General features: G+C 45.7%; 1 protein-coding gene across 1 annotated transcript in view; it reads left to right on the forward strand.

Annotated features, from left to right (window-relative positions):
- The window catches only part of foxj3 (forkhead box J3), a gene marked incomplete at its 5' end in the record, with an annotated part of 37,602 nt that extends 23,948 nt beyond the window's left edge, over positions 1-13,654 (forward strand). Inside the window, 9 exons of the mRNA XM_079157056.1 lie at positions 1,119-1,202; positions 2,775-2,876; positions 7,018-7,146; positions 8,641-8,815; positions 10,618-11,085; positions 11,692-11,793; positions 12,336-12,527; positions 13,275-13,373; positions 13,481-13,654. Coding sequence (XP_079013182.1) covers positions 1,119-1,202; positions 2,775-2,876; positions 7,018-7,146; positions 8,641-8,815; positions 10,618-11,085; positions 11,692-11,793; positions 12,336-12,527; positions 13,275-13,373; positions 13,481-13,593 — 1,464 coding nt within the window. The 3' untranslated portion in view covers positions 13,594-13,654. The remainder of the gene's footprint in view (positions 1-1,118; positions 1,203-2,774; positions 2,877-7,017; positions 7,147-8,640; positions 8,816-10,617; positions 11,086-11,691; positions 11,794-12,335; positions 12,528-13,274; positions 13,374-13,480) is intronic.
- Positions 13,655-14,760: the final 1,106 nt, after the last annotated feature.

The following is a 14,760-nucleotide window of genomic DNA, read 5'->3' on the forward strand; positions in this document are numbered from 1 at the left end:
ATGTAGAGACATCTTTTCTCACCTTTACGTACATTCTTCAGTGAAGCTTCTTGTAAAAACATGAGCTGGGGTAATGAGGTGTCTGCTGCGTTTTACTGTAGCCTACATCACTACGAGATGTTTCTTCATCTTTGGTTGATTGTTCTGTGAATTATTCTTCCCTCTGAGGAGAATGTTAATTGACCCCAAAGCCTCTCACATATTTATACTTATAATTTGAACCCCCTGACAAATGTAGGCCAACCACGGCTTTTTCATTTTAACAATCGCAGCAGTGGTGCATGCGAGCTGTGAGAATAACAAGAGCAGGCCATTATGTAGCGGTTATTGTACAGATACTTGAGATACAGCTTGTTCTACGGCCTCTCCTGGAAATAACAATTATTCTCTCTGCTAAGGAAGTAATTTTAAAGGTCCTGATCTCACTTCCTCTGGACAATTGAGATTTTATCGAGGGTCATATGAAATATTAAAAATAAATTCTGAACTTGCAGGGCCCTCGGGTAAAAAGTCTGTACTGTGTGCGGCGTTCCTGTTGGCTTCGAGGAAGAAAACCATTGGAAAATAAATTAAATGGGGCCGAATGCAAAGATAAATAATGCAGCTTGGATGTGGGATTGCTAGCTGCAGCCCCAGAGCCAGCCCGACTGCTCTCTTCTTGATTAGCCTTGCTCAGACCTTAACAAGAAAGCAACACGGCAGGGCGAGCGCTGCCTCCACTCCTGGGCTGAGACTGCGGAGCCTTCATCCTTGGCAACAGCATTCTGATTCAGTACCTGAGGCTGAGGAAGTACAGCTTCAGGAAAGGCTTAGCATTTTCACCACCAGCAGCTGCCCTCAACAGCCTCTCATTGAGAAGCAGCCGCAGAGGAGGAAAAGCCAAGCCTTTTCTTACTAACAAAGCCCACCCACACGCTGCACAAACTCACGGCTATCAACTCACCTAAAGACTCGGGCTAATAGGACAGGCATTAGCAGAGCAGATGAGGCCTCTGATTTTTTTTTTAAATAACGGTGTACCAAAGAGAGAGAGATGTGATTAAAACGTCATAAGGATGTCATGTGAAAGAGCAATATGTAATGTTTTATCAGCTCACAGGTCTTTCTTCTGTCCGCAGGGCTCTTACTGGGCCATCGACACCAACCCAAAAGAGGACGCCTTGCCTACACGGCCAAAGAAGAGGCCGCGGTCTGGAGAGCGGGTGAGTCTCATGACAGAAACTCTGCATTATTCCCAACATAAAACCCTCTACATATGCTGTTCCTCTGCCTCCTTCTACACATGGTTCAATATTCATCTGTGCTTCTGTGTCTCTACTTCTGCCTCAGTTTTCCTTTCCTTTTGCCCTCCTTTCTCTCCCACTCTTTCTCTACCACATGCAGACACGCATGCATAAACACACACACACACACACACACACACACACACACACACACACACACACACACACACACACACACACACACACACACACACACACACACACACACACACACACACACACACACACACACACACACACACACACAGACTCAGTAGGAGTTTGTATCCAGACTTTATGTAACTGCCTCTCCATGCTGCTTCGCTAGCCTGTCATGAAGTGGGGTCCTTAATAATAAACTATGCCCGAGGCAGCCATTACATACATTACATTCTGCACTCACTTTTTTCTTTTTTCTTTTTTAACAAACATAAATTAATGCAGAGCTGTGCGCCCCGGCTACTCTGAGCGGGAGCTTTTGTCTTTAATTATGGATGAGCTTCGCCCAGCGTTACGTACAGCTGTACAGGTTTTAGTGATCTGCTCAGATTGACCTGGCCCTGGGGCATCCCGACACAGCGAGCTCTTGTCTCCTCCTTACCCACAATGTGGCTGACCAGAGGCAACGAGGAAGGGAGGATCATCCTGTTAGGCTGTCGAGGCAAACTCATGCGCGCACACACGCTAACGCACTCCATTGTCTCACACGCACAAATAAAAAAACTTATAATGCCGTTTGTGTAGTTGCCCTACGGCATCGAAATACTATCACATTCATTCAAACCAACTGCGTCACTTGTGTGAGAGTTTGTGTACGACGACTGTAAAGGAAAAGCACATTGTTTTTAATACACGGCTCTGCCAACAGTTTGAGCTAAAGCTCTCCTGATGCCGCTCTGTTGATTTGAGCATGACACAAAAGAACGCACCAAGTGAAGAGTGTGTTTTCTGGAGGACACATGCGCCGTGTTCACCCCCCCCCATCTCCCTCCCCTAGACACTGTCTGCCTACAAGGCATTCCATTAAGAGTCAGACATTGAAATTGAGAGTTTGGGAAATCTCATTTATGTTTATCATGAATTAAAAATGGTATTGTTGGCAGCCAATCCTCTTACAGTAAGCAGTTTTGTGAGACAGGCATGGCAGAGTTATCTCTCACAACAGTGCGCCTATACACCAAGACGAGTGCGCGCGTGTGTGTGTGTGTGTGTGTGTGTGTGTGTGTGTTTGGGTGGGAGGTGAGGGTTGGGTTGGGGGGGGGGGGCTGTCTCCACCGTCTCAGAAAGCACAGTTCAAATGTGACCTAAATAAAGGTGTTGCTCTGCCAAATGACAATAGATCTGGTTTGTTTTTTTGTATCGTGCAGAAGGATATTTTTCACAAACACAAATAATACAGGTATTTCCTTTGCAACCTGCAGTGGGAGCTCATGTGTTCGATAATTAGATGGTGCTGAATTTTTATTATTATTTTTTTTGTCTGCCTCCACACCCTGCCCCCAACCCCCACAGGCATCCACGCCGTACAGCCTGGAGTCGGAGTCTTTGGGGATGGAGTGTATGATCTCTGGAAGTGCCTCTCCAACACTCGCAATCAACACTGTGACTAACAAGGTACTAGAGCCAGCCATCCAGCCTCCAGCTCCAACACACACCTGGCTACACTGCTGCACCCTGACCCCACCCACTTCTCCAACCACCTACTGCAATATTCCCCACAGAGCGAGGAGCACTCTAGTGGAGGGGAGATGCACGCACACGCACACACACACACACACGCACACACACACACACACAAAAGCACACGCTCCTATGCCTAAAGCTTCTCTGCAATGCAACCCACACCAAAATACACAACTATCTGCACTGCAGCACCTTTTTTCCTCTACAACAAAACAACAACAGGCAGCGGGCTCTTGTTATCTTCAGCACGGAAATATGATGCTCACACTGATACTTAGCACTTTGCAACCCGGTAGACCTTACACAGTCCCGTGCAGACCAGCAATAGGATACACCACACGCGGCGTGGGGTTTCTGTACTCACACCTGTAGTGGAGGTTGACACCCAGAGTCGCGTTTCTCATTCTGTGAACACATTACGCCGTTACACTACAGGTGACCGCCGCCCCTGCTGCTGGTTCCTCTGGCTCTCTTTATTTTATTTTTCAATATGTGTAAAAGCTTGGAGCCACTTGTACATCACAGAGCAAAGCTGCAGGGACTGCTAGCTGTTAGCTGTGAGTGTGCCGCTCACTCTGAAATTTAAATAGGCTTTTTAACCTTAAGCTCTCATCCTCTGGGCCCAGTGGGGGCAGCTCTCAAGTGCACTTTTTAAAAAGCCTACAAGAGTCGCTTATTCATTTGCTTCAAGCATTACAAAAAAAAAAAAAAATGTGATCCGGACTGTTCATAGGAAAGAGGAGTTATTGTGTGTGTGTGTGTGTGTGTGTGATGGGGACTCAAAAGTCTGAGCATGTGTCGGTGTGTGATTTAACTTGTACATATATGTACAGTATGTTACAGAGTGTTTCAGCTTGTTTTGACGAGTATGTCAGTCACTATTAGCTTGGGGCTGTTTCTATAGGGCAGACAGATTCATGGGCCCGTGTGTGTGGAAAGATGACCCTGTTTTTCTCTCTCTCTCTGTGATTGCTACAAACAAGCACTTGCCACAGCACCAGTCTCTACCAGCGGTTACTGCATAATGAGGCCCTAATGTAGAGAGCTGACAGCTTAGTTTGGCCTCCTGCCATCAAATACCTCTAGTCAAATAACTCACATGAGCAACAAGCAGAAAACATTAAAACCACACAAGACATGACTACTGTGTGATTGCAAGAGCTGATGAAAAGAAGTTTTGATTAGTCTCTTTTTTTTTTTTTTTGGTTCACTTGATTGCGACGAAAACTGTTAAGGTGGCGAAGTGAACGGAAGACAAAGTTAAATAGCAACAGATCTGAGACCTGAACTCCTCGGAGAGAGCTTGTTTCTCACTGTCTTACACTGTAAACACACGACAGGCCACGCCTCTTTCGGTGCAGTGTGCCAAGCCACAGGAATTCCCTCTCTGGTTTTCTCTCTCTCTCTCTCTCCCTTTTCTATTCCAGTCTCTCTCCCTCATTCCCGCCTTCTCAGATAGACCAATGGGAGACGCTGGCAGGGCGAATACTGAACCAGCAGGAATCTCTTTTCTTTTTCTCTCTTCTGTCGGACATTCCTCACAAAATTGTCCCCCCCTCTCTCTCTTTTTTTTCGTGTGCCTTTCTCACATAGACTCAGACGTTTCTCATGGGGGGGGGGGAGCCGGCCCTAAACATTGGCTTGAATATGATGAAACTCTGGCACTGAAGTGTGATGATGAAGGGAAAGAGGGGATTGTTGTGAAGTGTGTTTGCTGATGAATAGTCTGGCTCCCCCCCCTCTTCTCTCTCTCTCTCTCTCTCTCTCTCCCTGTCTGTTCAATCCTGCATGCAGGGATTGTGCTGAACACTAGCTGGCATTGTTGGAGACACCTGGGCCAAACTTGCTTTGATTTCATAATCCATGTCTCATGCTCCAGATTAGGCCCCCATGTAAAAGACACCTCTGGCTTTTTACTTAATTCACTGCTAAGAATAGAACTCTGACTCGCTCGCCTGCTAGCTAACACTGTACACAGTATTTACTGTGGAGCCGCTCCTGCCTGTATGAGCACGCCTGCCTCTGTGTGTGTGTGTTTTTGTTTGTGTGTGTGTTATCCTACCGTTGTGCACATCTGTAGCTGTAGAAATGCACGTGCGTGTGTGTGTCATATGTTTGTGCATGCTTCTACACAAGTGGGCGAGATGCGACTGGGTGTTCGTCTGTGACGGAGCATGCTCGGGTGGGTGTCTTCACTCGGGGGACTCTGGGGTCTGCGTAAACCACAGAGCAGTGAGGTTTTGAAATCATCACACTTTATGGGTGAGTGGAGTAAAAATAGATTGCGGTGAGAGACTTAAGGCTAAAAGCCTGTTTTATGACTTCATTACACATAACATTTATATTTCGGTGGCACGCTGCTTTTGATTAGCATTGTAGGGCTGATATTGTAGACGTGCTTAAGCCTTTCAGTCTTAGCTGTTCATTGAGTTCCCCTTCACGCTAATGAACACTGGAGCCAAGCCCACACTGAGTGGAGGAAGGCTAGAGTTGCTTAATGAGCTTCTCTTACTACCCCCCCCCCCCCCCCCCTATTCTCCTCTCCCTCAGCCTCACCCCTCTTCCTCGTACAGCGTTGCCTGGATTCATCAGTTTTTTTTTTTTAATTGCAGTACTCTCATTCTACCGGCTCAGGAGCCAAGCTCCATATTAAAAGCTTAATATGATCGTACGCTCTCGCTCTGCATGTGTGCGTCCTGGAGTCGTACCAGCGTGTTAGTCAGTGGGCCAATCAGTCGGAGCAGAGAAGGCAGTCAAGGCTGCCTGGGTTTCCTCGCGTCCTCGTGGCCTCTGCGGTAGCTCACTGTGCCTCAGCAGAAAGACAAGAGGCTTCAGTCCACTGCTGCCGCTGAGAGGCAGGATGCTGGGCAGGGCCGGGCCAATCTGCCTGCCTGAAGGCTGCTGCCACTGCTGTCTCATTGTGCTGAGCACAGAGCCCACTCTGTTCCACTCACAGCGATGAGCAGAAGCCACCATGCTGCAGTGGGTCATGGACAGACACACACACACAAACACCGATCTTCGAATGCCAGGCCCTCTTTCACCGCAACGGTTACTGCCATTCCTTTCTCACAATATAAAACTCAACACATGGACTATTCTCTGCGGGTATCATTATATTCATTATCTGGTTCGCTCTTACTGTTGTCTTGATTGTCTGACGGAGCACTTTATTTGGGAAGGGCGGGAGGGCTGAAACCTTGTTAGACGATAATTAAGATTGTCGTCCTGAAGTGCTTCGGCTGGTTTCGCTGCTATATTGAAAGGTCAGTGTCTTCGGCTGCACTGAAATCCTTTGTTGGCTGTCCCAAACGTATTTGCGCTCGGTGAGCAGATGTGGCTGACATCGCCAGTAGTGTGACCTTTAGTGATAGGAATGCCTCAGCTGTCTCCAGACCCCTTCACACGCTCAGCTTGAACCCCTTAGTGACTGTGGTGGGTGTTCAGCAGCACCCTGTGTCTCCGACACACACACACACACACCCTCAGTGAAGGGGAAAGCAAGCACTCTGCTATTATGACATGCCATTGCATGCAGCACACACACACACACACACACACACACACACGCACGCTCATTACATTTCCATACTAAATTACATTGTTTAGCTGTCGACCAGCATTATCTCAGAGGACTGCTGACGTGCTCTACCGTCAAGCAAGATTGGTGATAACAATTAGTAACTAGTGATGTAAATCACACGTTTCATCCCGATGCGATATCCATACGACGATTCTTTGGACAACAAATCAATATCTGCTGATATCACGCCTGCCAATGTTGATTTGACACAATCAGTTACATTTATATAAACATAAATTTTTACTGTGTAAATAGGAATTGCGGCTTAAAGATGATGATGTGTATTGATGTTTTTATCGGTATACAGATCCAGATCGATGTATCGTTACAACCATTATAATAACATTAGTGTGTGTGTGTGTGTGTGTGTGTGTGTGTGTGTGTGTGTGTGTGTGTGTGTGTGTGTGTGTGTGTGTGTGTGTGTGTGTGTGTGTGTGTGTGTGTGTGTGTGTGTGTGTGTGTGTGTGTGTGTGTGTGTGTGTGTTTCAGGTGGCGTTGTACAACACAGACCAGGAAGGGAGCGATAGTCCAAGAAGCAGCCTTAACAACAGCCTGTCTGATCAGAGTCTGGCCTCCGTCAATCTCAACAGTGTGGGCAGTGTGCACAGCTACACACCGGTAAGACCATCAATCTACATGTTGCAGTGGTACAAAGACAGAACGAATAAAGTCCTGCTGTGGCAGCGTACCAGTATGCTGTTGCCCTGCTGGTCCTTAAAGGATGCTGGTAATTCTCCATGTTGCAGCTCATGAATGTCTCTGAGTTGGATATTTGTAACAAGATATGTGATGTAGCTGATTATTTGTTTAGCGCTAAGGCCAAATGATGAATTCTCATTTTATCCACATTGTTCAAGCTGTGGGAGAGCCACAGTCACTAAATGAATGAAAATGAAACACCGGCAGACTTAGCAAGTGTACTGTATCCCATATTTCATCTGAGCGGAAAGCCCCCAGGAGGCTTTCTTCAGAGGAGCCAGCCGTAGACGGCAATAGACGGAGGTTCAGGGTGGACATGCGCTAGAGTACAACATCAGGAAGGGGGTTAAGGGAAACAGAGAAAGATGTGCACGCTCCTGGAAGCCAGACAAAGGAAAGCGCTTCCTCTGATGTCCTCCCACCAGAGATGCCCCCTCTTTGGTGTGGTCCTCCTGCATCCTAGAGTGCTCCCTGCTCGAGGCGCTGAGCATCGATCGGCTCAGCCTGATGGATGCGCTCTCTCTCTCTCTCTCTCGCAGCCAAAGCAGCGAGCTCACAGTAAACACTCTGGCTTCATTTTCACCTCTTCACTCTTACCCAAGCCAGACTGCGAGCCGTGCACTTCAGCAGCGTGGCCACATCTTGGGAGAGGAAGATGTTCTGATAATAAATTGGACGTGACCTCTCTTGTAACGCCAGCCCCACAGTTGACACAGGTCAGGTCCTGCTTTGTGAAATAGCGATGGTTTTTCATCGCTGCTACGAATCTCGTAGACAAACCCGTTCGCTGGAGGGAACGCTGCTTCCCGTCTCACACCTCGGGGCAGTGCATAACATTGACTGCCCACACAAATACATGGATAAAATGGCTGCTTATTTGTACAAGGTATTGCTATTGATTTTGTTTTAAATACATTTTGCTTAGCCACCAGAGTATTGGGTTTGTGTCCATTCGAGTTGGTCTTTTAATGGTATGTGAGCCAAGGTGGTAACTAAGCTCTGACCTAGATCATTGTGATCTGTGTTATTGTTCTTTACATGCGTGTCAGACAGAAACATTATTAAAGTGGCTCCTCAGAAGTCTCTAACATCCTCACATTTGACGTGTGTTTGCTGCGTGCATTCACATAAATCACAAACTTTGCATTTAATATTCCACAGGTTTTCTGTTGTTTTTGTGGCTCCATGACCAGATGAGCTCTTTTGAATATGTATGTTATTGATATGTTTTAACATTATAGTGCACTCCTCTTAGCATCACTTGTACCTGTAGTCTGTGGTGCAGATGTAGCAAAACAGTAGCCAGTGTACTTTCACCATGAAATCTAATCACAAATGAAACATACTGTGATTAATCACACACACGTTTACTTTTGTTAATCTTTAGCGTTCTGTATCTCCTCGTCTCTCCAGGTGAGCAGTCACCCAGAGCCCGTGTCCCAGTCTATGAGCCTCCAGCAGCCCCCCCAGTCCCAGTACAACATGCCAGACAGGGACAAGCAGCTCCTGTTCTCTGAATTTGAAGATCTCAGTGCCTCCTTCCGCAGCCTTTACAAGTCTGTTTTTGAGCAGTCCTTCAGCCAACAAGGTGAGTGGCCTCACGGGAGCATCAAGTGGAAATCTAATAAAGAGCCGAAGCTTTATTTATCAATGAATGCGATGACTCTCAGTGCACATTCCTGATGTTGGTTTGTTCTTAACAGCTGGGGCTTTAGAGTCTTTAGGTACTAATTAGGTTTACTGTGAAGTAAGCAGGTATTTTTCATGGTCTTTTGCCAGAGTAATGTGGAAAAGGCCCCATCTCATATTCAAAAGCCGAGTCTGAGAGTTCACGTCTTAAATATTTCATTAGAGGATGTGAAAACGAGATGTTACTGCATTCATGTAATGGTTCATTCAGATTTGATACGCCAGCCTTCTTGCGTTATATTTTTCAAATTACATGAAAGTTGTCTGCGTCTTGTTGTCACGTTTGAGATGTTTTCTCATGGAGGCTGTGTTTCATCAGAGGAGTGAAGGAGGTCAAATCTGCTGGATTTGAGGTTCATTTGTCATAATGATGGGGAATTTGCACAATATAATACATAGTAGCGGATAGAACACAGCTTTCCAAAAGTCCCCGCAGAACAAAATGCATTTTTTTTTTTTGTTGCTTGTAATCTGATTGACTGATAAACAAAGAGCACTTGACAAGCAGGTTATGAGCAAAGTAGACCGAGCTTTCTGTGTATAACCTACTTTCACAAATCAAATGCATTTCATGCTAATGTTTTCAAAGAGTTCCTCTCCTTTAATCTATCATCTATGTTTCATTAGTTCAAAGTTGTTACCTTTTTTTTATGCCCATAAAAGTGAAATCTCTTAGTCAGACAAGCTTTAGCAATTAAAAAGCGTAAATAATCGAGCTAGAGGATTTCACACTCTGCCGCTGTAGACAGTGAGCTAATTCACTGGCTTTGATAATAGGTAATGAGCTCGCATTATTATTCTGGTGCCGCGTTAATTGCTTTCTGTATTTCCCTGGTTGGACAATGGGCTTTCTGTGCCGATAAGAGATGCACCTTTGTCACCCCTGCAGTGAGTGTTACGTGCCGATTGTGGAGGTGCAGGGCTGGAGTCAGCTCTAAAAGCACTCCAGTGAAATAGGTTTACTGTGCCAAAGCTGTGAAGGACAGGGCCTCTTAAGACCACTCCCTGCCACTCAGATGATTGCAGTTGGGTGTGCAGATGTCCACGTTCCCGTCATGTCTGTTTTAAGAGCCGTGCAGCAGCACAGTGAATCGGTCAAAGACGATCCAGAGCTGTGTAGCTGGAGACACAACTGATGCTGAGTCATCCCCGGATGCAACAAAATGGCACCTGGTCCGCCTCAAGTGGACAACTACTTCAAGGAATTCTTCACCCCCCAAAACGACCATTTTTACATCGATTATCAATATTTATTTTTTCTCGCATGCCTCCGCGGGGAATGAAGACTCTTAAGAACTGAGAAAATTCTTGATGAATTGTCTGTAATCCAAAACCCAAATATCTTCCATTTACAATCAGAAGAAACGGAGAAAAGTAGCAAATTCTCAAAATTGAGAAGTGTTGCAAACAAGTGGCTTTTTTCCAGAAAAACAATCTGCAACAATTTTGAAGGCCATTAGCTTGTTCAGTGTAAGAATTTGCTGGTTTTTTATCGATACAAAAAAGACGTTTAAAGACGGGAAAATGTGTTTATTAGACAAATCGACTTATTGAGAAATTAGAAAAATAATTGCCAATTTAATCAACTGCAGCACTATCAATAATCAAAACCGTTGATAATTGTCTGTCCATCAACATCTGTTACCGACTATCTGTTACCGCACCATTAAGAGCTTTGTGTTGGTGTGTTTTGTTTCCCAGGCCTGATGGGCATACCGTCAGATTCCTCCCAGCAGTCCCACACCTCCTGCTCCTATCAGCACTCCCCCAGTGGCACCATTAGCACTCAGAACAGCCTGTCAAACAACCAACCCAACAGCCACCCCAACAGCCACCCCGCCAACAGTGGCCAGGTGCCCCTGTCCCATCCGGCCCAAGCCCACCCTGGCCACGGCTCCCCCCACGCACAGCACCTCCCGCAGCACGGCGGCCCCCACAACCAACACGCCCAGCACAGCCAACACAGTCAGCACCCGCAACACGCTGCGCACTCCCAGCACGGGCAGCATCCATCGCAGCACCCGTCCCACAGCCAGCACCCACAGCAACACACGGCGCACCCCTCCCAACACGCGCAGCACAGCCAGCACCCACAGCAACACGGACAGCCGCATCAGAGCCTCTCCCACCAGCCCCATCCTACCCAGCAACAGATGGCCTGCAACCCAGGTAAGACCCTCTGTCTGTCATTGTCTTCGCCGTGTTGTTCTCTCCTCATCATCTTCATCACTCAGACACATGTCAGCAGAGACGACAGCTGCATATGTTTTTTTGTATCATTGTCGTTTTTAGTCGTAAAGCATTTAGAAACTGTTATGCGCTATGGAAATATAAAGGTGCTGAACAGTAAATCATCATCTGATTTATTATCTGTGCTGTTGTGAGAACAAAGCAATGCTGCATCCAGTGACTCCAGCAGCCGTTACAGAGTGGACTGGCTCCTCCTAGTGGTCACAACACAGAGCTCAACTGTTCAAGAGCCTGATCACCTGTTCTATTTGGTGCTGCCTGCTCATTCATTCGGCGATACGACTGCCTGCACAGCTACAAAAAATGTGACGACAATGAAAATGCATCATCTGGCCTTATTGCCTGAACCACAGTTTGTAACAATTACAGCAGCAATTATTGTGCAGTTGTCTGTAAATTATGTAATTAGGAGTAAATCTGTATGTGTCCCCAAGAGTGATCTTGGTGTCGAGACCAAAATTCTCTTTATCCTTCAAGTCTCTTATCTTGAAATGTTACAGATAGTGTGCTGTGTGTGTGTTGCAGGTTTACTGTCTGACTGGTACCCAAATCTGGATGCACTGAAAGAAAGCTGTCGTATTGCTAGCAGCTATAACTGGGCTGATGTCGACCTTTCACCTTTCCAAGGTGCGGTTTGGACACAAATATCAAACCAATAATAGTAATGTAATGTATTTGATTTATTTGTTCTCCAGATTAAGATTTCTCTAGATTACAGAAGAAACAAGAGATTTAAAGGCAGGAGCTGATAGCACAGTACTGCCCCAGCTTTTGATTGAGTGCTGAAGTGTTGACACTGTGGAGTTGATTACGAGTTTAATTAAACTGAGCTCTTCAATTAAATAACACTGCCTTCAAGTTTAATTACCAAAACACTGAGCTCAGCAGGTCAGTTTATCCAATTACAGTCTAGGATTGCAAGGTAGGATGTTTTTTAAATATCACCCACTGAAGGTTACTGACATAATGAATATATATTGCAACCAAAGTTTTTCCTTGTCTGTTAATTAGTTTATCATTTACTAAATTTAGATTCTTTTATCAGTCGGCTGGTGCAGTTTCATACATTTCATTGTCACAAAGGCATTTTAGTGCAGACGGATACTGTCACTAGCTCTGATGCTAACTCTGGTTGTTCTGTCTACAAATCTGTGTTTTGTGGCCCTTAGGATTGAGAGAGAGTATGAGGCAAGCGGAGTTGAACAATTGGACCCTGGAACCCACCCAGATCGCCGACCTCTGCTCGTCCATCAACCAGTTTTTTGCCCGCACCGGTGTAATCCAGCCACAAGGGGCGGTGCAGCCTACTGTTTGTCATGGCTCCATGCACCCCAACAAACCCAGCCAGCACCTCAACGCAGGTTAAACTCCCGCTCCTTAACCCTACCACCTCATTTATGCCACGGTTTGATTGAATGTGTGTAGTTTCATGTTTCTGGAAAGATGTAGGCATTGTATCTGGTTTTGTATTTTACAGTATATAGAACTTCCAAACAACTGCAAAAAAAGGTTGAAAAAAATGAATACACAAGTCCATTGTCTGATGAATTGATCTCACCTACAGTTCCCTCTCTAAGTGCAAGCGGTCTTTTTGCACACGACCTCTGCTTGCCGTTCATGCCAGCGATTCCCAACCTTTTAGGCTTTTGACCCCTTAAATTGTACCAATGTCTACTTGCAACCCCCCGTTACAGGCTGCACATGTCTACCAGTTCAACCAAATAATGATTTATTTTACTCAATCATTTTTTTAGAGGCCTGAAGAGATCAAATTATTCTGTAATTCATCAGGAAAAAAACTAAAGATAAGAGTAATGTCTGAAAAAATAAACACAATTTTGTGTAGCAGAATTTAGCTTTTTTCCCGGCTCTACAAACCCTGTGAGTTACTCACACACTCTTGTTTCTGTTTGAGGGGAGCCACAGGTAATACATACAGTGTAGCTGAAAGACAAAACATGATCCAGCCATGTAAATAATAGTATCGACCATGATGTTTCACCTGTGGGTAGCAACTGTATATCAGATGCATTACTTGAATTCAAGAGGTGCATTTCCTGGTTTAACTGAGGCTTAAAATATCGTCTTTGTTCTGATTGTCTCTTCAGGAAATCTCTACATGGACACCAGACAGAACATGTCCATGATGGGTCCTCCAGGATATCCACACATGCCCCCCATGAGCAGCACAGGACCCACGATGACAGGTGACAAGAAGACACAGAGAAAGACACGACTAACATCATTACTTGCAGCACATTATGAAAACAAGCTAAGAGCTGGGTGGATCTGACTCTGTCTGTTCTCTCTCCAGGACACCATGCACAGATGAACCAGCAGCACATGATACCTACCAGAAACTTCCAGATGCATCGCATGCCAGCTGATGACATCCAGGATGACTTTGATTGGGACTCCATTGTCTAGCCCCTAGACCTCCTTTTGCAAAGCGAAAGGGAGCGAGGAGAGGAGGTGGAAGCCAGAGGAAGCCAGGCTGAGCTGAAAGGCTGCAGGAGGAGGAGGAGGAGGAGGAGGAGGAGGAGGAGCCCACTGTGGGTGGAATGCAGAAGGACATTTGACAAGCTTTGGAGAAAGACAGACTTCAGAGTCCTGACATTTTTACAAAAGCAAAACATAACTAGAAAATGTTACTTTGAAGACAATCATATTTAGTCGGACATGTTAAAGCGATTGCTTATGTACTTGTCGAGAGACAAGTAGAACACATTCTCGTCCAAACCACATGCTCCTCAGCTCCTCAGCCAGCCCTCTGCCCGTCCCCAGCCAGCAGCCTTCCAAAGTCCGACCCCCCCCCCCCCCCCCCCCCGACCCCGACCCCGACCCCCTGCTCCGTAACTGTTATGTGATTTGAGCGACGTGTTCAGCTTGTAATTCTTCTCGTGTTGACATTGGCCTCAGCTGCCTCTTGGATGAGTTTATCTCTCTTTAAAAAAAAAAAAGAAAAAGAAAAAAGATTTTTGTTTTTATTTTTTGTTTTTAAAGAAACACAGGCCGTCTCTGTGAGTAATGTGATGGTGCTCGTTGGTCACTTTTGGGAGTAAGTGGGCCCCACTGTGGCTGGTTTGGTGGTGAAGTAAGGTTCACAATGACTTTGAACAGGGTGTTAAATGTTTAAGCAGGCTTGATATTAAACAAACCAAGAGAGAAAGTGAGAGAGAGAGAGAGATCACGGAAAGTATCGTAATCTGTTTTCATAGCCAACCAATGTGATCAGGTTCACTGCAACAGACTCGTTCTGGGAGTACAGCAACCTTTTTTTTTTCTCTTCTTAGTTCTCTGTCTCAAGCACTTCAAGCCAAGTGAATATGATGAGTGTGAGAGGAAGGTGAGCGCAGGGATGTCAAGCATTTCTTGTCTTTTTAAATTCATTCAGCCCAAAGTAACCTGAGGTGTCGGTCCTCTGTTTACGTCACGTAGGTTAATAATTGCTTCACCAATCAGAAGCTGTTAGAACGTGAAGTACTAAACAAAGTCACATCAAGCTAGTTTCAAACTAGTTGTAATGGCGTCGTACATTTTCGGTGAGTAGCCTATTGATCATTAAACAAGCCCCATCCTTTAGAGCCAGTGAAA

Source organism: Pholis gunnellus (genome assembly GCF_910591455.1).
Source record: "Pholis gunnellus genome assembly, chromosome: 3".
In the NCBI taxonomy this organism is placed as follows: Eukaryota; Metazoa; Chordata; class Actinopteri; order Perciformes; family Pholidae; genus Pholis; species Pholis gunnellus.